This window comes from Carcharhinus amblyrhynchos, chromosome X, assembly GCF_965287045.1.
Source record: "Carcharhinus amblyrhynchos chromosome X, sCarAmb.v2.hapA, whole genome shotgun sequence".
NCBI lineage: Eukaryota > Metazoa > Chordata > Chondrichthyes > Carcharhiniformes > Carcharhinidae > Carcharhinus > Carcharhinus amblyrhynchos.
In genome coordinates, this window is record NC_137359.1 from 15,578,875 (window position 1) to 15,604,208 (window position 25,334).

Below are 25,334 nucleotides of genomic sequence, written 5' to 3' on the forward strand. Positions count from 1 at the left end.
CCCAGAGTTGGATGCGAGGCTCGAGCAACCTTTGGAAACTGTACACTGGTAGAAAGCGGGCAGTGATTAAACTCCTCTCTCTGCACACTTCAGACATGTTTTGGGGTATCCTGAAGTCATGAAAGGCGCTATATAAATGCAAATCCTTTGTTTCATGCAAAGCCAGGCTGTGAACACAATTTAAATGCACAATTGTACACAAGTATCCCACGCCACCAGTTCAAAGCTCTGATACAGTGCGAGTGGCGTCTCTTTCTCATGAGTCACAGATTTCCACAGCACAGGAAGAGGCCCTTCAGCCCATTGTATCTGTGCCAGCCATCAAACACTTATCTATTCTTATCCCATTTTCCAGCACTCGATCCATAGCCTTGCGTGCTGTGGCGTTTCAAGAGCTCATCTAAATATTTCTTAAATGTTGTGAGGGTTCCCACCTCTCCCACCCTTTCAGAGTTCCAGATTCCCACCACCCTCTGGTGGGATTTCCCCTCAAATCCTCACGAAATCTCCTGCCCCTTAAACCTGTGTCCCCAGTTATTGACTCAGGGGAAAAATTCCTTCCTATCATGCTAATTAATCACCTTGTGTTAGGGGGATTAGCTGGGTAAATATGTGGGGTTATGGGGATAGGGCCTGGGTGGGATTGTTGTCAGTGCAGATTCGATGGGCTGAATGGCTACTTCTGCTTAGTAGGTTAAAATGTTGGGTTACAAGGATAAGGCGTGAGTGGGATTGCTATTGGTGCAGGCTCAATGGGCCGAATGGGGATTGCTGTCAGTGCAGCCTTGATAGGCCGTATGGCCTACTTCAGTTTAGCAGGGCAAATACACAGGGTTACATGAATGGGATTGATGTCGGCACAGGTTCAATGGGCTGAACGGCCTCCTACTGTACTGTAGGGATTCTACATAGGGTTAGCTTTATTGCCTCACAGCACCAGGGGCCCGGGTTCGATTCCTGCCCAGCTTCACTGTCCGTTCTCCCCGTGTCTGCGTGGGTTTCCTCCAGGTGCTCCAATTTCCTCCCACAGTCAGACGTGCTGGTAAGGGTGCAATGGCCGTGCTAAATTCTCCCTCAGTGTACCTGAACAGGAGTGTGGTGACTAGGGAATTTCACAGTAACTTCATTGCAGTGTTAATCTCAGACTATTTGTGACACCAATAAACAAATATCTCATAATTTTATACACCTCATTAAGGTTCCCCCCTCAGCCGTCTCTGCTCCAAAGAAAACAACCCCCTGCCTATCCAGCCTCTCTTCATAGCCTAGACACTCCAGCCCAGACAGCGTCCTGGAGAATCTCCTCTGCACCCTCTCCAGCCCAGACACCATCCTGGAGAATCTCCCCTGCACCCTCTCCAGCCCAGACACCATCCTGGAGAATCTCCTCTGCACCCTCTCCAGCCCAGACACCATCCTGGAGAATCTCCTCTGCACCCTCTCCAGCCCAGGCAGCATCCTGGAGAATCTCCCCTGCACCCTCTCCAGCCCAGACACCATCCCAGGGAATCTCCTCTGCACCCTCTCCAGCCCAGACACCATCCTGGAGAATCTCCCCTGCACCCTCTCCAGCCCAGACAGCATCCTGGAGAATCTCCTCTGCACCCTCTCCAGCCCAGACAGCATCCTGGAGAATCTCCTCTGCACCCTCTCCAGCCCAGACACCATCCTGGAGAATCTCCTCTGCACCCTCTCCAGCCCAGACACCATTCTGGAGAATCTCCCCTGCACCCTCTCCAGCCCAGGCAGCATCCTGGAGAATCTCCTCTGCACCCTCTCCAGCCCAGGCATCGTTCCCACCATACGATTCGGAACTCACAAACCCTGGTGCTCTTACCTTCAAAGAATCGCTTGAGGCGGAGGCAGCTCACACTGAGACGCAGCACCGAGAGTTTATCCAGTCGACCAGCTATCTCCTCGGTTGTAGGAAGGAGCCTCAGCAGGTTGTCAAACTCCACATTGAGCCGATCGCGGTGCCGCTTGGAAGGGTTGGACTTAGCGGCGTTCCCACTGCCCTGCTCAGTGCTGGCAAGGACGGAACAAAGGACAAAGAGAGAAAATCAGGCACGACTCACCAGCAGCACAAAACCCCCGCCGCCCCACAACTGATTGCAGTGGTTTCGCACTCAACAAACCCAGAAACTCTCCCATCATAGATGAATGAACTCCATGTCAATATCCATTCATAGAATCCCTACAGTGCAGAAGGCCATTCAGCCATTGAGCCTGTGCTTACAACAATCCCACCCAGGCCCTATCCCCATAACCCCATGTATTTACCCTGTTAATCCTCCTGACACTAAGGGACAATTTAGCATGGCAAATCCACCTAACCTCCACATCTTTGGACACTAAGGGACAATTTAGCATGGCCAATCCACCCTAACCTGCATATCTTTGGACATGAAGGGACAATTTAGCATGGCCAATCCACCTAACCTACACATCTTTGGACACTAAGGGGCAATTTAGCATGGCCAATCCACCTAACCTACACATCTTTGGACACTAAGGGGCAATTTAGCATGGCCAATCCACCTAACCTACACATCTTTGGACGCTAAGGAACAATTTCGCGTGGCCAATCCACCTAACCTACACAGGTCTCTGCCTCCACCAGCAACTCAGGCAAAATTCTTCATATGTCCTCTGTGATCATTCTGCCTGAATATAGGACCCCTGGCTTTTGAACTCTCTGCCAAGGGAAACAGGTTTCTCCTGCCTCCTCTCTCCCTACCCCTCACTTCAATCGTTGTATACCTCAATCATGTCACCCCTCAGCCTTCTCTGTTCCAAGGAAAACAACCTCAATCTCTCCTTGTAACTACAAGTTGAAGTTCAGTTAGGGATGGGCAACACATATTGGCCCAGCGGCACCCACATCCCATAAATGAATTTGAAGAAAACTGAAAAAGGATAGAACAGGGGCCTTTCTGGGCGGGGGTTGGCGATGGGGTGCCCAGGTACACAGACTTTTCAAATATCATGATGATAATCAGAAGAAAAGCCAAAGGAAGATTGGCCCTATTTCTTTAGGACTAGAATACCAGTGGGTAGGAGTAAGGCTTCAGCAACGCGAAGCCCTGGTGTAGGCCGCACCTGGAGTCACTGTCAGCAGTTCCTGAGAAAGAATGCATTGACTGTGGAGGGAATGCATTCGTGCAGTGTCAAATTACCAGAATAATACCTGGCACTCTTCAGGGTTAAATTCCAAGAGAGATTACACAAAAATTGGGCTAAATTGTTGGCGATACCGCAAAGTGTTAAGGGAAATGTTGAGAGGGTTCTTCCTGGCCAATGTTTATCCCCCAACCAACACCGTTACAAACATGCAATGTGGCCATCGTATTATCTCATTGTTAATGCGAGTTAGCCAATGGTAAATGCCACAATTACCCCAATAGGAGCCGGACTAGGCCATTCAATCCCCCCCTTTAGCCTGCTCTGCCATTCAATAAGATCATGTCTGATATGCTAGTAACCTCAAATCTGCATCCTGCCTACTCCCTGATAACCTTTCACACCCCCCTCGCTTACCAAGAATCGAACCACCACTTCAAAATATTCAAAGACTCTGCTTTTGAGGAAGAAAGTTCCAGAAAATCGTCATCCTCAGGGAAAAATTCTCCTCATCTCCGTCTTAAATGGATGACCCCTTATTTTTAAACAGTCAGCCCCTCATTCTGGAATCTCGTATTAGAGGAAACATCCTCTCCACACCCACCTTGTCGATAACCCCTCAGGATCTTATATTTTTCAATCAAGTCGCCTTTTATCTCCTAAACTCCAGCAGATACAAGCCTACCCTCTCCAACCTTTTTGATTTTGATTTGATTTATTATTGTCACATGTATTGGGATACAGTGAAAAGTATTGTTTCTTGCGCACTATACAGACAAAGCATACTGTTCATAGAGAAGGAAAGGAGAGGGTGCAGAATGTGGTGTTATGGTCATAGCTAGGGTGTAGAGAAAGATCAGCTTAATATTTAATTTGATTTATTATTGTCACATGTATTGGGATACAGTGAAAAATATTGTTTCTTGTGCGCTATACAGACAAAGCATACCGTTCATAGAGAAGGAGAGTGCAGAACATAGTGTTACAGTCATAGCTAGGGTATAGAGAAAGATCAACTTAATGCAAGGTAGGTCCATTCAAAAGTCTGACAGCAGCAGTAAAGAAGCTGTTCTTGAGTTGGTGTCCCCATAAGAAAACCCATCTATTCCCGATATTAGTCTAGTAAACCTCTGAACTGCTTCCAATGCATTGACATCTTTCTTTAAATAAGGTGACCAATGCTGTTCACAATACTCCCTGTAATAAGTCCTCAGAGGCAGAAATCCCTTCACCAACATCCCTTTATTTACAAGTCTGACAACAGCATACACAGTGCTTTCACTCAGCAGTCTACACTCGGAGCGCCAGAGGAACTGACACGCCTGGTTAAATACAAAGCAACAGACTCCCCGATTGGGCCATCAATTTGGCCCTTAATCAGGGAGTTCATACTCTAACAGGCCAACCTCAGTCACCTTAAAGTTGTTCCACTCCCACAATGCAGCAGTGACAAAACCTCAAAAAGCGCCAACATCGCGAGATCCCAAAAGGTGCTATAGAAATGCACGCCTTTCTGACTTTGCTTATCCCAAAGCTGCTAAAAACCAATGAATCGCTTTGAAGGCAGGTCGTCAAACACGGCAGCCATTTTGCCCACAGCAAGATGCTAAAAGCCAGCCAATGAGCAGGTGTAACCTGGCTTGGCTGGTATTGGTTCAGGAAGGAAGGGTTGGTTAGTAAAGGAGAAAAGAGACATTTAAACCAGTGCGCGCCCAATCTCGGTAACGCGACTACGAAGCCATCGTCGATGAACGAGAACGCGTCTCAAGGCTGGGAAACCGTGTGTTCGTATGTCCACTGCGATCGTGTTGAAAGTTTCCGCCAACGAGAGCGATCGGCAGCCTCAACTGCCTCAAAAGCCATCTTTCAAGAGATGACGGGGTGGAAGTATTTGAAGTGGTTGGTAGCTCACTTTCCAAGAGCTTTAGATTTCTGGTAACAAGAAAAACACAAGCCAAGCGGAAAGAGGAAATGAACTCTCACCAATTCACGCAACAGAAAACCCCCGTGTTCTAGGCATTTACCCACAGCAAATTGCCCCACTTCTCCACCTATCAGCCACTGGAGGATAAAAGAGGTGTTCTCGGCTATGAGTCATTTTGGCAGCATCTCGCTATCGAACTCTTGTTTCCAGGAGTCCAGAGGAGCAGTGACCAGGTAAATCAGTCAAGGAACCAGTCGGGAGAGAATTTGATTTGTGACGTTGCGTTCTGGAAGGCGCTGCCTGAACGGGCAGTGGAAGCAGGAACTTTCACAGAAAGGCAATTGGAGAAATACTTTGAGATGAAATATTTTGCAGGGCTACTGGAGAAAGAGCAGAAGAGGAGTAAGACGAACTGCATAGCTCTACCAAAGAGACAACATGGCTGAATAGCCTCCTTCAGTTCCATAATCCTGCATTTCTTTTTATTCATTTTACGGGATATGGGCATCACTGGTTGGACCCAGCAATTATTACCCTTCCCTAATTAAACTTTTTTTATTAGTCACAAGACTGACATTAACACTGCAATGAAGTTACTGTCAAATTCCCCTAGTCGCCACACTCCGGCGCCTGTTCGGGTCAATGACCCCTAACCTGCACATCTTTCAGAGTGTGGGAGGAAACCCACGCAGACACAGGGAGAATGTGCAGACTCTGCACAGACAGTGACCCAAGCCGGGGATCGAACCTAGGTCCCTGGCACTGTGAGGCAGCAGGGCTAACCACTGTGCCACCAAATTGCCCCTTGAGTAGGCGGTGGTGGTGAGCCACCTTTTAGAACCGCTACAGTCCCTGTGGTGTAGGTACACCCACAGTGCTGTAGGTACACCCACAGTGCTGTTAGGGAGGGAGTTCCAGGATTGTTATTGGACATCAGTCAGTCCATGTGGTGTAGGTACACCCACAGTGCTGTTAGGGAGGGAGTTCCAGGATTGTTATTGGACATCAGTCAGTCCATGTGGTGTAGGTACACCCACAGTGCTGTTAGGGAGGGAGTTCCAGGATTGTTATTGGACATCAGTCAGTCCATGTGGTGTAGGTACACCCACAGTGCTGTTAGGGAGGGAGTTCCAGGATTGTTATTGGACATCAGTCAGTCCATGTGGTGTAGGTACACCCACAGTGCTGTTAGAAAGGGAGCGTGGTGACTGGGGGATTTTCACAGTGACTTCACTGCGGTGTTAATGTAAGCCGACTTGTGACACCAATAAATAAATCGGCCCTCATTACCTGGTCTGGCCTTTGCTGTGGGTCTGGAGGCACACAATGTGGACAAGCAAGCCACTCAGTTCAAGGGCCAACTGGGGGTGGGCAACAAATGCTGGCCTTGCCAGCGATGCCCACATTTGATACTTAAAAAAAATCCGGTATTAAAACACAATTGTCCTCAAAATCCACGTTGTTGGTGCTACCACTGTGCCGTCTCATTCCCCATTTCAGCATTCCTCCTTTTGTAGTCCGTCCTCCATCCATCCAGCACCCCCCACCGCGCCCCCCCCCCCCCCAACCTGATCCCCAGTCCAGGCTTATTTGGAATTATTTCCACTGCAGCCAAAACTGAGATCATTTCTTTGCTTTTAAAACATTCACATTGCTAGCGACACAGAGCGAAGCAAGCTATGCCAAGGCAGCGAATCTCTTCAAAGAACTGTCTCTTCGTCCTTGGCTGGAATTTTCCAGTTCTTCACACCAATGGGATCTTCCAGTCCTGCCAGCGTGAACGCAGATTTCACTGGCTCGCAAAATTTGGGCCCCAGTCTCGGTTATTGATCCAAGGTGTTGTCCGACAAGTTATTAAAAAAAGAACAAGGAACAGTACAGCACAGAAACAGACCCTTCGGCCCTCCACACCTGTGCTGATCACTTTGTCCTGTCTAGACCAACCGTTTCTATTCCCCGTCTGTTCGTGTGTCTGTCCAGATAAGTCTTAACTGTCGCTAACATATCTCCCTCAATCACCTCACTTGGCAGTGCATTCCAGACCCCCACCACCCTCTGTGTAAAAAACTTCCCCCTCACATCTCCACTGAACCTTTCCCCCCCTTATCTTCAACTTGTGCCCCCTTGTAATTTGTCATTTCCACCCTGGGAAAAACCTTCCAACTGTTCATCCTATCCACACCCCTCATAATTTTATAAACTTCTATTGGGTCACCCCTCAGCCTCCCGTCTTTCCAGGGAGAACAATCCCAGTTTCTCCAATCTCTCCTCGTAGCTAATACCCTCCATACCAGTCAACATCCTGGTAAACCTTTTCTGTACTCTCTCCAAAGCCTCCATGTCCTTCTGGTAGTGTGGTGACTAGAATTGGACAGTGTTCCAAATGTGGCCGAACTAACGTTTTATACAACTGTAACATCATTTGCTGTTCACTATCCACCCAGTGTTTGTCCAGCTGAATATATCGCAGACACCAAACAGAATGGGATGATACTGGGCCTTTCAGAAATGTATTTATCATATTTCTTCTGAGGAGGGGTATGTTTAAAATTTAGCTGTTTTACATGGTGCCAATTTGTCTGCACCAGGCAGCTCACATGCTGAGATTGCAGGCTAATAACTGATCTGAGATAATAGGGTGCTTGCATTAATCAGAGTTAATGCATTTTTGTTTCTTTTGTTTTTTTTCCCTTGAGGTTTATGAGAAGGGTTTTGATTGGATTGTTTGACAAGAGACAGAATCATGTGCTGATGGGAGAAGCCAAGCTTACAGGGAAAAGCAGACAGTTTCTCCTTGGTTCTGAAAGAAGCAAGGAGTCTCTCTCTCTCTGGAGATGTCAGAAGGCAGGTGTCTCTTTCTCGTTCTCTCTCTCTCTCTCCGGAGGTTGCAGTTTGAGTGTCAGATGACAGGTGTCTCTCTAACAAGAGGTGTTCAAAGGGTCTAGGACTGTTAACACATGCAAGCATGTAAACCTGTGAGTTGCTAACTGATTTTGAAGAGGAGTTTAAGTCTACAAGGAATATTGCTTAAATTGAAACTAATTGAGATAGGTTAGCAGTTAAGAACTGTACTGTCAGGTTTAAGTATTTCAATTGGCAAAAGTTACACCAATTCATTTGTTATGGTTAAACTGTATTGTTAAAATAAAATTGGTCTTGATATCTAGAATCGCACCTGGAGTGAAACACCTTATCTTCATACTAATGCCAAAACAAAAATATAGTATGTCTATGGCCACGCTAGTCTGAAAAGTTTTGATTTCCAGAAGCTAAGCAGACTCAGGCCTGGTTAATACTTGGATGGAAAACCATCTGGGAATACCAGGCACAGTAGACTTTTATCTTTTGGCGGCACAGTGGTTAGCATTGCTGCCTCCCAGCGCCAGGGAACCCGGTTCGATTCCTGGCTTGGGTCACAGTTTGTGCAGAATCTGCACATTCTCCCTGCGTCTGCATGGGTTTCCTCCGGGTGCTCCCGTTTACTCCCACAGTCTGAAAGACGTGCTGGTTAGGGTGCATTGGCCGTGCTAAATTCTCCCTCAATGTAACCCAAACAGGAGTGTTGCGACTAGGGGATTTTCACCGTAACTTCATTGCAGTGTTAATGCAAGCCTACTTGTGACACTAACAAAATAAGCTTTACTTAAACTTAACTTAAAAACTGTTCATAACATACTTTGGGGTTTCAGCTCTCGTACCCTGGTGAGAACTGATACATTGCTTGCGTCTCTATAATATGGCATAGGGACAATGGTTTCCTTCTGTGTCAAATAATGATATTACGTCCAGCTACATTGGCATGCCTCCTCAAACTCTGGTGAGTGATTTTCCACAAGTGCAGCGACTGTGATGCAGGAAAATGTAATCCCACTCAGTGCCAAGAACAAATCCACAAACAGCATGGATCCAAATAATCTACCCTTGGCGATCGTTGGCCATCAGGTGAGGAATGTTGCCCAATCCCCAGGGAAATTCCCAGAATGCCCTTCCTCAGGGCCCCCGGAATGGTTAGCATCTGGTCGGATAGGAAAGGGGCGGAGCACTGCCTCATCACACAGCTGTCGGCCAAGAGAATCGCAAACTAATCTCTCAACAGTTTGAGTGGTTCCCTCCCGCCTTAGTCAACGCTGAACATTCTCTGCACAGTCAAGATTCTCTTGGAAAAAAAAGGACCGATCTGGCGTTGCGTGATTTTGTCTGAGGTACTTCTTCCAGGTTTAAACCTGTCTCAACATATCTTTCACTGCCTGCCAAGATTTATAAATGTCCTGTTGTTTTTAATACCTGACTCGTTCCTTTTCAAGATACTTCCTCTCTTTCCCCACTTGGCTCCATTCCCCAGGAATTCCCCAAACTCTCTCCTCTCGGCGCCACCGAGCAACCAACCAGCCGAGAGGGGACACTCGGAACAGGCCCAGGGCATCTCTCCGCCTCTCCAAAGTCTGGCTTCAGCTGAGACGGAGATGTGTGGCCTCTCGGCTGGATCGGACGGGTGCTATTTGGAAAACGGTGTGGGAACCTCCTCTGTTGCCACCCAATCGGCCGAAATGGGTAGGGTTTCCAGTGCCGACAAAAGGTTTGGCTTCATCTCCCTGCCTGACGTGGGATCACCTTCCGGCCACCGTACCCCAAAAATGGCTGCCACGTAACAACAGTTGGTGCCTTCCAAGAGGCGGCTGCCGTGTATGCTGGAGCTCGCCCCGTTAAGAGAACGGGTCAGGTGACCCAAGACTCCAGCCAGTCTTGTGCTGACTGTGCTAGCATCAAGATGTGTTCATCAACTGTTCCACTTAATTCACTTCCACTGACCTTATGGTCTATGATTAGCCTCAATATCAAATCTCAAACATAATAGTAACTCTACTGGGGTAAATACTTCTGCCCCGCCCACCGTGGGAATTGTCACAGGCGGGACTGGAAAATTTGACAGGATGTTTAAAGGTCCATTGACCTCGGGCGGAAATTCCTGTTCGCGAGGGGCGAGCACCCTGGAAAACACACCCCCCCATTGTGCACGTCGCACTTGGACACATGGCCGAGGTGTGTGACGGGTTCCCCAAAAACCTCTGATTTATCATTGGTCTCTCTCGAGGTGCCCACCCATGCCCACCCTCTCCCAGGCAGCTTGCCAAGGTGGCACAGCAGAGCCCATGAACACACAACCCCCAAAAGCACACGCCCACTCTACCTGCCCAGGCATGACCATGATGTGACCTCTAGACTTGTCCATTCCAGCTGCCCCGCTTGGCCAGCCTCTTGTTTTCCACCCTCCGTAAGGTTCACACCACCCTGGAACTTGGCCGCCCATGCCCTAACTCGCCCCTGGCTTGACAGTGACTGGGCAAACGCAGGGCTGTTTGGTCAAGGAGAGAATCTTTTGCTCCATTTTAACAGCCTTGCCTTTCATCAGTAACAAAGTCCACAGAGACCGGTGGCAGAGTGCCAACTTCTACAGGCGCACGCTTGGCATTCCAACAGGCACAAACACTGCTTGGGATGCAAGCAAGTCCTCACAAGTCCGGAGACCAAATCTAAAAAAAGGAAACCAGCAGTGCTTTAAAATTTGCCCGAAGAATTGTCAACTGCTCAAAATGGGCAGTAGCGTCGAGAGAAGAGTGGGTTGGCATTTTCTGGGCAATATCTCACTTCCTCTCCTCTCCCCTGCCCAACCTTCATTTCTGATTTCACTGCCCTTCGCTCCCTTGCCCCCATTTGCCCGAGTGCCATTCCAGCGCCAACCTGACATGGCACCACTGCCCTCGATCTAGCACAAAGCCAACAACCTGAGCTCAAAGAGGTTGGCAGACATGGCAAAAACGATAAAATGGACTCTCCTGAGGTTGCCAACTCTCTCGAGGGATATCCCTGGTGATCTTCTCAAGGGCTCCCCTGCCTGCAGCCACCTCATACCTGCCCGCCCTGAACTACAAACCCGCCATTGCCTCGCCAAACAAGACCATTTCCCAGGCACCCTGCCTTTCCAGGGCCTCTCCCCGTGTCTGTGTGGGTTTCCTCCGGGTGCTCTGGTTTCCTCCAGTACTCCAAAGATGTGTAGGTCAAGTGGATTGGCCATGCTAAATTACCCCTTAGTGTCCAAAGATGTGCAGGTATTAATGGGGTAAATATGTGGGGTTACGGGGATAGGGCCTTGGTAAGATACTCTGTGTGAGAGTTGGTGCAGGTTTGATGAACCGAATGGCCTCCTCTTGCCCCTTGGGAATTCAATGATTCTAAGCCTCAGAGCAGTTGAAAGTCAAAGTTGAAACATTTGAGTTGGCAACCTGTAGAGGGCATCAGGTTGGCAGGAAACCCAATGGGCAATGAATCAAGGGGGGGGGGGTGCAGGGGGGAAGAGGATGGGGGCTCAGAGGCTCCACCAGCCTTCAGGGCGGATGCTTAGCCAGTAATATTTCCCCATTTTCAGATTTGCTACAAGCAAGGCACACATGGCAGAACGTTCAAAGGGAATGAGGGTCAATAAACTGAGGGAAAATCCGTGTAGTTAAACAAGTGTGCAACAGGTCAGTTCGCATGCCACACAACCTTGCTGTATGTCACACTACCCATAACTCACAGCTGACTGGAGACCAAGCTGCATATCAACCATGGGTTCACAATGTTATTCCAACTGAAAGCCTCAGGAATGCATCCACTAGGATTTTCCAGCCCTGCCCAACAGCAGGGTCCTCCAGTCCTTCCGAAGTCAGCGGATTTCTGGCTGCCTCGCCACATCTGCCATGGGGAACTGGCACAGCAGGAATGGAAAAGCCCGCCCATAGGAACAGGAGGAGGCCATTCAGCCCCACAAACCCATTCATAAGAACATAAGAAATAGGAGTAGGAGTAGGCCATCTAGCCCTTCGAGCCTGCCCCACCATTCAATAAGATCATGGCTGATCTGTCGTGTCTCAGTTCCATGTTCCCGCCCTCTCCCCATAACCCTTAATCCCCTTGCCTATCAAAAACCTATCAACCCGCGTCTTAAAAATATTGAGCGAGGCAGCCTCCACCACTTCAACAGGCAGAGAATTCCAGAGATTCACCACCCTTTGAGTGAAGAAGTTCCTCCTCAACACTCAGTTTTATAAAGTCCACTGAGAGGGTGTGGGTATCGCTGGCTGGACCCTGCGATCATTGCCCATCCCTAATTACCCCTGAGAAAGCGGTGGTGAGCTGCCATCTTGAACCCACTGCAGTCCTTGTGGTGTCGGTACACTCACAGTGCTGTTAGGGAGGGAGTTCCAGGATTGTTATTGGACATCAGTCAGTCCGTGTGGTGTAGGTACACCCACAGTGCTGTTAGGGAGGGAGTTCCAGGATTGTTATTGGACATCAGTCAGTCCCTGTGGTGTAGGTACACCCACAGTGCTGTCAGGGAGGGGGTTTCAGGATTTTGACCCAGTGACAGTGAAGGAACGGCTGATATATTTCCAAGTCAGGTTGGTGAGTGGCTTGGAGGGGAACTTGCAGGTGGTGGTGTTCCCAGGTATCCGCTGCCCTTGTCCTTCTAGATGGGAGCATTGTGGCTTTGGAAGGTGTTGATGGAATTAAACCATGGCTGATCTGTTTGTTAACTCCCTCGACCCACATGGGCTCCATAACCCTCTGTATCCTTGCCCATGAAAAGCTCAGCTCTGAACCAGTCGACTGACCCCACCCCCGGCTTTTTGTAGGGGATGGGGGTTGTGGAGGCGGGGCAGGTCCAGATCTCGACCATAGCTGCTTCCCTCAAAGAGCCTGACTCTAATTTTAAGGTTCTTCCCCTTCATTCTGAACTCCCTCCACCAGCTCCCCACACCCCCGCCGCGTCCACCCCCCCGCCTACCTGATTAACACCTTTAAACATCTTAAAAACGCGAATTTGATCACTCTTTATACTCAAGGCTACACAAACCTAATCTATGCAACCGGTCCAGGTAATTTAAGGATTTAAAGATTACAAAGGAGATAATCAGTCAGATAAGGAGAAACAATTTCCTCTTGGTGGCGACGGGAGAGCGAATCTCCAACAAGGGGGCAATTTAACCTTTTTAGTCCCAGTAATCGTTCCAGTCAGTCTGTGCCTCATGATGACAGTGGTTAGCACTGTCTGTGCAGAGTCTGCATGTTCGTCCCCGTGTCTGTGTGGGTTTCCTCCCACAGCCCAAAGATGTGCAGGTTAGGTGGATTGGCCATGCTAAATTGCCCCTTAGTGTCCAAAGATGTGTCGGTTAGGTGGATTGGCCATGCTAAATTGCCCCTTAGTATCCAAAGATATGCAGGTTAGGTGGATTCGCCGTGCTAAATTGCCCCTTAGTGTCCAAAGATGTGTAGGTTAAGGTGGATTGGCCACGGTAAAGGCGTGGGGTCATGTGGATAGGGCCTGAGTAAGATGCTCTGTCAGAGAGTCGGTGCAGACTCAATGGGCCGAATGGCCTCTTTCTGCACAGCAGGGATGTTCTGCCATGGCCTTCTAACTCTTATAGTTAAGGGGGCAAACTGGAACTTGGAGGGGGCATCGGAAGCCAACTGTAACTCTGATTCTAGGAGAGAGAGAGAGAGAGAAAAGAAAGTTGGTCTGTGAAAGGGGAGGCAGAATGGTGATACCTGAAATGTGGGCACCCTGCCCTCTGCCTGCTGCGGGACAGTGCACAAACATGCCAACAATCTCCTAGCTGGCAAATACCACCACAGAAGGTTCCATTCAATGAAACGCCTGCTGTCGGGTCATTTGGAAACATTTCCTCTGGCAGTTCCCACCCACTTTGCAAAGGTGAAGTGCTTAATTGATGCCAAAGCTCTTCTTGGCAGTCCCTGGTTGGAGCAACCTTGCTCCCACACAGATAATCCAGGAAATAAAAAAGATGGAATCTGGATTACCACTAAGTGTGGGACAAGTACACACATTCACACGAGTAAGCGACATGTTTAAACCTGGCATCAGAAAGTTCTTAAGACTCACAGAGATATACAACACAGAAACAGGCCCTTCGGCCCAACTTGTCCATGCTGACCAAGTTTCCCAATCTGAACTAATCCCATTTGCCTGTGTTTGGCCCATATCCCTTTCCCATCCATGTACCTGTCCAAATGTCCTTTAAGTGTTGTCATTGTACCCGTCTCTACCACCTCCTCTGGCAGCTCATTCCACACACACACCACCCTCTGTGTGAAAAAGTTGCCCCTTAGGTCCCCTTTCCCCGCTCACCTTCAACCTCTGCCCTCTAGTTTTGGACTCCCCGACCCTGGGGAAAAGACCTTGGCTTATCGATGCCCCTGATGATTTTATAAACCTCTGTAAGGGCAAACCCTCACCCTCCAGGGAAAAAGTCCCAGCCTATCCAGCCTCTCTTTACAATGTAAACCTTCCAGTCCCGCTAACATCCTTGTAAATCTTTTTTGCCCCCTTTCCACTTTAATAACATCCTTCCTATAGCAGGGAGAGCAGAATTGTACACCATACTCCAAATGTGGCCTTACCAACGTCTTGTACAGTTGTAATGTCCCAACTCCCAAACTCAATGCTCTGACTGATGAAGGCAAGAGTGCCAAATACCTCCTTCACCACCCTGTCTACCTGTGATGCCACGTTCAAGGAACTTACGTACCTGCACCCCTAGATCTCTCTGTTCGACAACATTCCCAGGAACCTACCATTAACTGTATAAGTCCTGCCCTTATTTACCAAAAATGCAACACTTTGCATTTATCTGAATTAAGTTTCATTTGGACTGGGATGCAGTTAAGAAGGTGGAAATCCCACAATCATTTCAGAAACAGGAATGAGCCCTGTGGATCTTTCAAGATGGGCAGATGGAGGGCCAAACAGATCCCCTCAGCCGTATTTCGTTCTGTGGCTGCGAAACAGGGTTTCCAGCCCTCCAGGAATCTGAGATCAACCTCCAGGATGTGGCTGTATGGAGAAAAGCCATTGAGACATTCAAAGAAAGAGAGGTTTGCTGCCAGGAAGGAAGGCTGATAGTCATACATCATCCAGTTGGGTCATGAGCCTTTTTGCTTTACGGTAGCACAGTGGCACAATGGCAGCATGGTGGCACAAGGGCAGTAGGGTGGCACAGTGGTTAGCACTGCTGCCTTACACAGCCAGGGACTCAGGTTCAATTCATGGCTTGGATCACTGTCTGTGTGGAGTCTGCACATTCTCCCCATGTCTGTGTGGGTTTCTTCCAGGTGCTCTGGTTTCCTCCCACAGTCCAAAAATGTGCAGGTTAGGTGGATTGTCCATGCTAAATTGTCCCTTAGTGTCCAAAGATGTGTAGGTTAGGGTGGATTGGCCATGCTAAATTGCCCCTTAGTGTCCAAAGATGTGTAGGTTAGGTGGATTGGCCATGCTAAATTGCCCCTTAGTGTCAGGGGGGGACTAGCAGGGTAAATATGTGGGATTACGGGAATAGGGTGGGATTGTGGTCAGTACAGACTTGATGGGCTGAATGGCCTCCTGCACTGTAAGGATTCTATGATTCTATCTAATGATTTGGTGTAGGAAGGTCAGTACGTCACATGATGGATGTGTTGGCCAATTAATGGTTAGAGAGCAGGGGGAGTCGGTGGGTGGGGGGGTGTTGGAATTCATGTGATGCAACCTTCAGAAACATATTTCCACCCAGCTGCTGAATAATATCCGTGGTGAATGCGCACTTGCCGGCATCACCAAAATCCAAAGTAATCAGATTACCCTTTTCACTTGGAGAGCAAAGGGCCGCAAGCTGTTTAATGAAGGGTAGAACCTCTCAGTTCTGGTATCATCTTTGCCAATCAGTTTTTGCACTGCTGCAGTTGCCTCAATAGAACCATGGAACCTAAACAATGCAGAGAGGGCCATTCAGCCCATCAAATCTGCACCAACTCTCCAAAAAAGCATCCCACCAAGGCCCAATCATCATGACCTATTTACCATAGCCAATCCACCTAACCTGCACATCTTTGGACACTAAGGGGCAATTTAGCATGGCCAATCCATCTAACCTGCACATCTTTGGACACTAAGGGGCAATTTAGCATGGCCAATCCACCGAACCTGCACATCTTTGGATACTAAGGGGCAATTTAGTATGGCCAATCCCCTAACCTACACATCTTTGGACACTAAGAGGCAATTTAGCATGGTCAATCCACCTAACCTGCACATCTTTCGGACAGCGGAAGGAAACCAAAGCATCTGGAGGAAACTCGTGCAGACACGGGGAGAATTTGATTTGATGTGATTTATTATTGTCACATATATTGGGATACAGTGAAAGGTATTGTTTCTTGTGCACTATACAGACAAAGCATACTGTTCATAGAGCATATTGAGAAGGAAAGGAGAGGGTGCAGAATATAGTGTTACAGTTACAATAGGATGTAGAGAAAGATCAACTTAATATTTGATTTATTATTGTCACATGTATTGGGATACAGTGAAAAGTATTGTTTCTTGCACGCTATACAGACAAAGCATACCGTTCATAGAAACGAGAGGGTGCAGAATGTCGTGTTACAGTCATAGCTCAGGTGTAGAGAAAGATCAACTTTAATGCAAGGTAAGTCCATTCAGACATGCAAACTCCACACAGACAGTGACCCAAGGCCGGAATTGAACCCGCGTCCCTGTGCCACCCCGCTTTTTGTAATACTGAGACCAGCTCAATGCTCCAAGCGTGCTGTAACCAAGGTTCTATAGAGTTTGACGTGACTGCTATGCTTTTCAATTCTGTCCCTCGAGAATTGTTTTGTTTACTTTGATTTTTAAGCACACACAGTCAAAAAGAAGGGCCCTGCTAAAGCCTCCTAATCCTTTTATACCGGGAAATGCAGGAAGAAACCTTTACGACTATACTGGAACAACAGCGTTCTCTGTAACAAAAGCCAACAAGAACTTGCACCATATTCAGATAAAAACCCATTGTCTGATGGCAAAAGTGAACTAAAAAACTTTTCAAAGCTTGTCGTGGGTGGAGCAGGTGATATTTTTAGCTGGTGGACAACAGATTACCTTCCACAATCTCACTCCTCCAGCAACTCAGTGTTAATTTAACCCCCCCGGGGCTTCCCTTCCTCATGGGGGGAGCCTCACCCTAGGCGTGACCTTTCACCCAACAACCTGACAGCAATGGCACTAGGGATTCGACACACACAAAGTTCAACGCGCTCCCAGTTTCATTTTCCGTTGTTTTTTTTCCCACCCTCCGCATCTCCTGAAGATCTTGCAAGGGGCGTGTACGGATTGCGACAGATTTTGGAGATTTTCCTTTTATTGTTGAGCCACCTGAGGTCAAAGGTCAAGGCCCGCCATCGCGAGTTGGCTGCCTCACTTCTGACAACAGCGAATACCTTCAAAAGCAGCCAGGCGGTGGTACCGTGGCAACGTCATTGGGCTAGCAACTCAGGGGCCCAGGCTACCACTCCAAGGACACGGGTTCAAACCCTGCCACGGCAGCTGGGTGGAATTTAAATTCAATGAATCAAATCTGGAATTAAAAACTCAATCTCAGTGATTGCAATCATGAATCAATTGTCAGAGAAACCCATCTGGTTCACTAATGCCCCTTTAGGGAAGGAAATCTGTCGTCCTTACTCGCTCTGGCCTACACATGACTCCAGACCCACAGTCGTGGAGTTGACTCTTAGCTGCCCTCTGAAATGGCCAAGCAAGACACTGAGTTCCATCAAACTCTGACAAAGTCTCAACAAAAACATTGCAATGCAGAAGGAGACCATTCGGCCCATCGAGTCTGCATTGACCACAAACCCACCCAGGCCCTATCTCTATGTGTTTACCCTAGCTAGTCCCCCTGACGCAATTTAGCATGGCCAATCCACCTAACCTACACATCTTTCCTCTGGTGGGAGGAAACCCACGCAGACACAGGGAGAACGCGCAAACTCCACACAGACAGTGACCCAAGCCAGGAATCAAACCCAGGACCCTGGAGCTGTGAGGCAGCAGTGCTAACTCACTGTGCTACCATGCCACCCTGAGTTCTTCCGGGTTAGTGTCCTAGGCCCAACCATCTTCAGCTGCTTGATCCATGACCTTCCCTCCATCAGAAGTGGGGATGTTTGCTGATGATTGCACACTATTCAGCACCATTCGCGACTCCTCAGATACTGAAGCAGTCCATGTTCAAGTGCAGCAAGACCTGGACAATATCCAGGCTTGGAAACAGCAAGTAACATTCGTGCCACACAACTGCCAGGCAATGACAAGAGAGAATCTAACCACTGCTCCTTGACATTCAATCACTGAATCCCCCACTATCAACATCCTGGAGGGTTACCACTGACCAGAGACTGAACTGGAGCCAGCCGTATAAATGCTGTGGAGCATCAGCCAAGAACTTTGTCCTCGTGTCCCAAAGTGGGACTTGGACCCACAACACTTCTGACTCAGTAGGGTCCCCAACTTGGGATGGCACATTAAGGAGGCCAATACACACATAAGCATTGCTGCCTCACAGCACCAGGGACCTGGGTTTGATTCCAGCCTTGGGTCACTGTCTGTGTGTACTCTGCACATTCTCCCCATGTCTGTGTGGGTTTCCTCCGGGTGTCCGGTTTCCTCCCACAGTCCAAAAGACGTACCGGTTGGGGTGCATTGGCCGTGCTAAATTTTCCCTCCATACCCGAACAGGAGTGTGGCGACTCGGGCATTTTCACGGTCACTTCATTGCAGCGTTAATGTAAGCTTGCTTGTGACTAATAAATAAACTTTAAACTTTGTGCATCACAAGATCCTGCAAACAGCAATAAAGTTACTCATGGTTTTCGTTGCGGGATGAATGTTGGCCAAAAGAACCCAGCTCCCACAATGCTTTTCAAAACAAAAGATGGCACAGGGTTTGTCACACCGACCAGAGAGCACCAACAATGTCACACAAATATTACACAGCTGTGTAGTCGTGGCTGTTTATCCAACATTGCAGTAAAGGCACATTGATGGAACATTGTGGAAGTAACTTTGCTCCATACATAAGCAAGCAATGCAAGTCCAGCAACCAGGAAGGCAAATGGTATGTTGGCCTTCATGGCAAGAGGACTTGAGTACAGGAGCAAGGAAGTCTCACTGCAGCTGTACAGGGCCTTGGTGAGGCTACATCGGGAGTACTGGGTGCAGTTTTGGTCTCCTTATCTAAGAAATTATAAACTTGCTATAGAGGGAGTGCAGCGAAGATCTACCAGACTGATTCCTGAGATGGCAGGTCTGTCGTATGAGGAGAGATTGGGTCGACTGGGCCTTTTCTACTGAGGCGAGGGGAGAGAATAAAGTAGAGGGCATGGGTTAAGGGTGAAGGGGGAAAAGTTTAAAGGGAATATCTGTAATAATATATTATTATCTGTGGCTTCTTCACACAGAGAGTGGTGGGAGTGTGGAATGAGCTGCCGGATAAAGTGGTAAATGCGGGGTCACTTTTAACATTTAAGAAAAACTTGGACGGGTTCATGGGTGAGAGGGGTGTGGAGGGATATGGTCCAGGTGCAGGTCAGTGGGACTAGGCAGAAAAATGGTTCGGGACAGACAAGAAGGGCCAAAAGGCCTGTTTCTGAGCTGTAATGTTCTATGGTTCTATTCACTGGAAATTAGAAGAATGAGGAGGGGGATCTCATTGAAACGTATAAAACTCTGACAGGGCTGGACAGACTGGATTCAGGAACATTGCTTCCTCTGGCTGATGGGGTCTAGAACAAGGGGTCACGGTCTCAGGATACAGTGGGGGGGCGGAGGGGGGGAGGCTATTTAGGATTGAGATGAGAAGTTACTTCACTCAGGATGGTGAACCTGTGGAATTCTCGGTCACGGAAAGCTGAGGAGGCCAACTCACTGAATATATTTAAGTAGGAAATGGATAGATTACTCGACTCTAAAGGGGTCAAAGGGCATGGGGTGAGAGGGGGAGCGTGGCGTTGAGATAGAGGATCAGCCATGGTCAGAATGAAGGACTTGAAGGGCCGAATGGTCTACTCCCAATCCTAATTTCAATGTCTCTCTGACTTAGAAAGGCTTTGATGCTTAACCTGGAGGGGGGCAAAGCAAATGTGGGTGCATTTGGGTTTCCATTTAATGCCAAATAGGGACATAAATCAGGGTGGTCTTCTCGTTGCTCTGCTGATGTGCCATTCCTATCCAGTGACCTTTCACCGCCCCCCCCCCCACCACATGCCTGCAATGAAGAGATTGGCACCTGCCCCGAAGCGTGCCAAACTTCCTGTGCTGCCGCCCACATCAAATGGAAGTGGCACTGCTGCCTGGCAAAGCATATGCCAGCTTTGCTGACAAAGACTTGGTCCATCGCCATCCTGGGCAACAATTTGGCCCACACGTCGAATTCAAAGCGAAAAGCCCCAGCCTTCTCCATCACGTCATTCTCACTCAAGCAGACACGGGCCGAGATTTCCCACTGCACTATAGGGGAACCTAGAAACAGGAGGAGGCCATTCAGCCCCTTCAGTTTGCTAAATGAGATCATGCCCCTCTGCACCTCAACATCACGTAATCAAATCTCTCCACTTGCCGATCTTTCAATCTCAGTCCTATAAAGTGTTGTCAGAGGAAGGATGGCGGTTTCCACCACTTTGTGATACGATGCTGTCAGATTTCAGAGAGCTTGGGACCATTTACACTCCCCTCGTACAGGTCATCCTCTCCAGAGAACGTCAACCCCACTGAGTCACTTTGTCCCCTTCATGGTGATTCTGGCAGCCAGCACAACACTGGTAGCAAGCAAGGACTTTTCCAGGGACTTGGACAAACTTGGACAAGACAGATCCAATAATTTCAAAATGACACAGAATACAGAGGGAGGGTGGGACCAAAGTGGGTCAGTGCAGACTTGGTGGGCTGAATGGCCTCCTTCTGCACTGTGGAATTTGATGAGAATTGGAGAATGGTTACGGTGCAGAAAGAGGCCATTCGGCCCATCGCGTCTGCACTGGCTCTCCAAACTAGCATTGTGACTTTGTGCTATTCCCCTGCACATTTAAACATAATTTAACGCCCTCTCGATTGAACCTGCCTCCATCACACTCCCAGACTGCGCATTCCAGACCCCCAACCACTCACCGGATGAAAAAGCTTTTTCACCCATCACATTTGCTTCTTTTGCAAATCACTTTAAATCTGTGACCCTCTCGTTCCTGATCCTTTCGCAAGTGGGAACAGTTTCTCCCCGTCTACTCTGTCCAGCTTCCTCATGATTTTGAACATCTCTATCTAATCTCCTCTTAGCCTTCTCCTCTCCAAGGAGAACAGTCCCAACCTTTCCAATCTCTCCTCATCACTGAAGTTTCTCATCTCTGGAACCATTCTTGTAAACCTCTTCTGTGCTTTCTCCAACACGTTCACATCCTCCCTATAGTGTGGTGCCCAGGACTGTACACAGTATTCCAGCTGAGGTCTATTTAGGGTCTTGTGTAAGTTCAGCATAACCCCCTTGCTCTTTACACTATGTCCCTGTTAATAAAGCCCAGAATACTATCTGCTTTATTTACTGCTCTCTCACCTGTCCTGCCACCTTCCCAGTCTATGGAGAAATACACCCAGCTCCCTCTGCTCCTGCACTCCCTTTAAGAATTTTACCCCTTACTTTACACTCCATGTTCTTCCTACCAGAATGCATCACCTCACGCTTCTCCGCATTGAACTCCATCTGCCACCTCTCTGCCCACTTCGCCAATCTGTTTATGTCCTTTTGAAGTTCTACACCACCCTCTCCACTGTTTACAGTACTTTTCAAGTTTTATGTCACACTTTCTTGAGTAAAGATAGGAACATTATTCCCAGTACTTCACTGCTGGGAAGATAATGAAGATCTCACAGCAGATATCAACAACAGGCCCACACTTCAAACCCACGGAAGTACAGAAAATCCCGGGAATGCAGCAGACCTCACTCCCTGCACCTTGGAGCGTATGGTGGCACAGTGGTTAGCACTGGTGCCTCACAGCACCAGGTACCTGGGTTCGATTTCCGGCTTGAGTCCCTGTCTTGTGCAGAGACTGCACATTCTCCCCGTGTCTGTGTGGGTTTCCTCTGGGTGCTCTGGTTTCCTCCCACAGTCTGAAAGACGTGCTGGTTAGGGTGCATTGACCCGAACAGGTGCCGGAGTGTGGCGACTGGGGGAATTTCACAGTAACTTCATTGCAGTGTTAATGTAAGTCCTACTTGTGATTAATAAGTACTTTTTTAAAAACGGGTGACTCAGCCCCGTTGGTCTTTACCTTGCAGCCAACATGTTGGACTTTGGTGATACATGTGCAGATTCACCAGAAACTTCTCCAGGCCTCTGTACTGCCAATATCAACACCAGAACTCCCTCCGTGAAGCAAGCCTCTCTTATATCCATTTCGATTTGCCATCTCTCACCCCACAGCTTTGCTGCACATCTCCTTGTGCTCCACTCACACACTGATTTAAACACCTCTGGCCAGTCCCATTTATTCAAACCAGATACTTCCTCAAGTCTTTTCTCTCCAATGGGTAGAGTTCTCCTTTGGTCAATAGATTCTCATATCTGCTCGCCAGACTTTGCAACTTATAGACTCCCCACAGTGCAGAAGGAGGCCATTCAGGCCATCAGGTTTGCATTGACATTCCAGGAGGGTGTCTTACCCAGGCCCTCTTCCCCCACCCTATCCCCGTAAATCCACACATTTACCATGGCCAATCCACCTAACCTGTAATCCTAGGACACTAAGGCGCAATTTAGCATGGCCAATCCACCTAACCTACACATCTTTGGACACTAAGGGGCAATTCGGAATGACCAATCCACCTAACCTACACATCTTTGGATACTAAGGGGCAACTTAGCATGGCCAATCCACCTAACCTGCACCTCTTTGGACATTAAGGGGCAATTTGGAATGGCCAATGCACCCAACCTGCACATCTTTCAGGCTGTAGGAAGAAACTGGAGCACCCAGAGGAAACCAATGCAAACACAGGGAGAACGTACAAACTCCACACAGACCAACAGTCACCCAAGGCCAAAATCGAACCCAGCTCCCTGGTGCTATGAGGCAGCATTGCTAAACACTGTGCCACGCTTTCTCTGCCCTTTATCTAGCTCAGCTATATCCATCTACAATGAGCCTCAAAAAGGTATCAAGGTTTCTTTAGAATATTCATTTGCAGGATGTGAGCATCGCTGACTGGCCAGTATTTATTGCCCATTGCTAATTGCCCCTTCAGAAGGTGAAAGTAAGCCACCATCTTGAATGGCTGTAATCCAGGTGGTGTAGGTACACCCACAGTGCTGTTAGGGAGGGAGTTCCAGGATTGTTATTGGACATCAGTCAGTCCATGTAGTGTAGGTACACCCACAGTGCTGTTAGGGAGGGAGTTCCAGGATTGTCATTGGACATCAGTCAGTCCATGTGGTGTAGGTACACCCACAATGCTGCTAGGGAGGGAGTTCCAGGATTTTGACCCAGTGACAGTGAAGGAACGGCCGATATATTTCCAAGTCAGGATGGTGAGTGGCTTGGAGGGGAACTTGCAGGTGGTGGTGTTCCCAGGTATCTGCTGCCCTTGTCCTTCTAGATGGAAGTGGTGGTGGGTTTGGAAGGTGCTGTCTAAGGAGCTTTGGTGAGTTGCTGCAGTGCATCTTGTAGATGGTACACACAGCGTGTCCGTGGTAGAGGGAGCGAATGTTTTAAGGCAGCGGGACAGGGTGCCTGCTAAGCAGGTAATACAGTGGGTAAATAATGCAGCTTTGAGACAATGATGCTGGAGGTTGTAAAGATCGTAAAAAACAAATCAAGAGTCAAAATACAAGAATGTTTTTTTTGTTTCAAAACAGATGGCATTGGTTGGCACGGAACAACAAGAGATACGCAGTGAACAACGGAATAAACAAAGTGGGGGAGGTGGGGGTGGAATTCATTCTCCACAACTAATGGAAATATTTATTTGAATACTACTGTGTGGTTCAGGGGAAGAGGCTGCAAGCAAAAACTCCATGGAATCCCTTTTCAAGTCTACCTGCCACTTAATGCAAACGCTGCTGTAAAAATCAAGGTCAGGCAAGGCGACACTGCTCAAAAAGGCAACAAAATACACAAAAACGACAAACACCTGTAGCTTCAAGACTTAAAGGGAACTTTCCCCAATCCCTTCAGTCATTGCGCAACGCAGTGGCAGTGGTTAACACTGCTGCCTCACATCTCCAGGGACCCGGGTTCGATTCCCGGCCTCGGGTCACTGTCTGTGTGGAGTCTGCACGTTCTCCCCGTGTCTGCATGGGTTTCCTCCCCCTGTCCGAAAGATACGCTGTTTAAATTCTGCCTCGGTGTTACCCGAGCAGGAGTGTGGGGGATTTTCCCAGTAACTTCATTGCAGTGTTAATGTACGCCTACTCATGACACTAATAAATAAACTTAAGTTCTCTCCCGACCCACTCCAAAAAATATAAGTGGTTAAAGTGGCAATTGCAGGTGATAAAAATCAGGAAAATCTCCACTCCTGTGTGGCTGTAATGTTCTGTTCGGGGTAAGAGGTCGAAGGGGGTAAACAATCCCACAATAAAACTGTGCTGCGTCAGGGAAAAGATGAGAAGCGAATAGTTAAAACACTCACCTCTCGTGGTTCGGGGCTACCCGTTTCCTCTTCCTGCCTGTGAAAATATTCCTGTTGCTGGCGATCATGTTGCAGAGAGGGCCAGGATTAGAGGGTGGGGGGAGAGGTTTACCTGTGTAGCCCCTGGAAGCCCCCCCCCCCCGGCCTGTGAGCCAGCTGCAGCCGCGAGTGAAACTGACACTGGAGCGCCCTGAAATTGACGAGCAGTCTGGGGTTTTACTGCCTCCTCCACAAGCTCAGCATGAATTAGTCATCACCCAGACCTGCTGCTTCGCGATTACATCATTCGATTTGCCATCTCTATAGTTACCCCGTCAAATTGAAAGTCGCCTCGTTATTCTGTGAGCGCTATTTAAAACGGAGAATTCCACTGCTAGGTTGTACAATGCAGCACCAAGATCTGGACAGATCATAGAATCCCCACAGCGCAGAAGGAGGCCATTCAGCCCATCCAGTCTACACTGACTCTCCAACAGAGCATCCCACCCACGCCTGACCTAACCCTGCAACCACATATTATTGAATCATAGAATCCATACAATGTAAAAGGAGGCCATTTGGCCTATCAAGTCCACACGGACTCTCCGACAGAGCATCGCACCCAGATCTGATCTAACCTTGTAACCCCACATATTATAGAATCCCTACAGTGCAGAAGGAGGCCATTTGGCCCATCGAGTCTGCACCAACCACAGTCCTACCCAAGTCCTATTCACATAACCCTAGTTAGTTCCC

General features: G+C 48.4%; 1 protein-coding gene across 1 annotated transcript in view; it reads right to left on the bottom strand.

The window, feature by feature from the left end:
• The window catches only part of LOC145361975 (aryl hydrocarbon receptor-like), a 66,514-nt gene extending 41,742 nt beyond the window's left edge, over positions 1 to 24,772 (bottom strand). Inside the window, exons 1-2 of the mRNA XM_080217978.1 lie at positions 24,600 to 24,772; positions 1,838 to 2,025 (exon numbers count right to left, since the gene is read on the bottom strand). Of these exons, the coding sequence (XP_080074104.1) occupies positions 1,838 to 2,025; positions 24,600 to 24,667 (256 nt within the window). The 5' untranslated portion in view covers positions 24,668 to 24,772. The remainder of the gene's footprint in view (positions 1 to 1,837; positions 2,026 to 24,599) is intronic.
• Between the last annotated feature and the right edge of the window lie 562 nt (positions 24,773 to 25,334).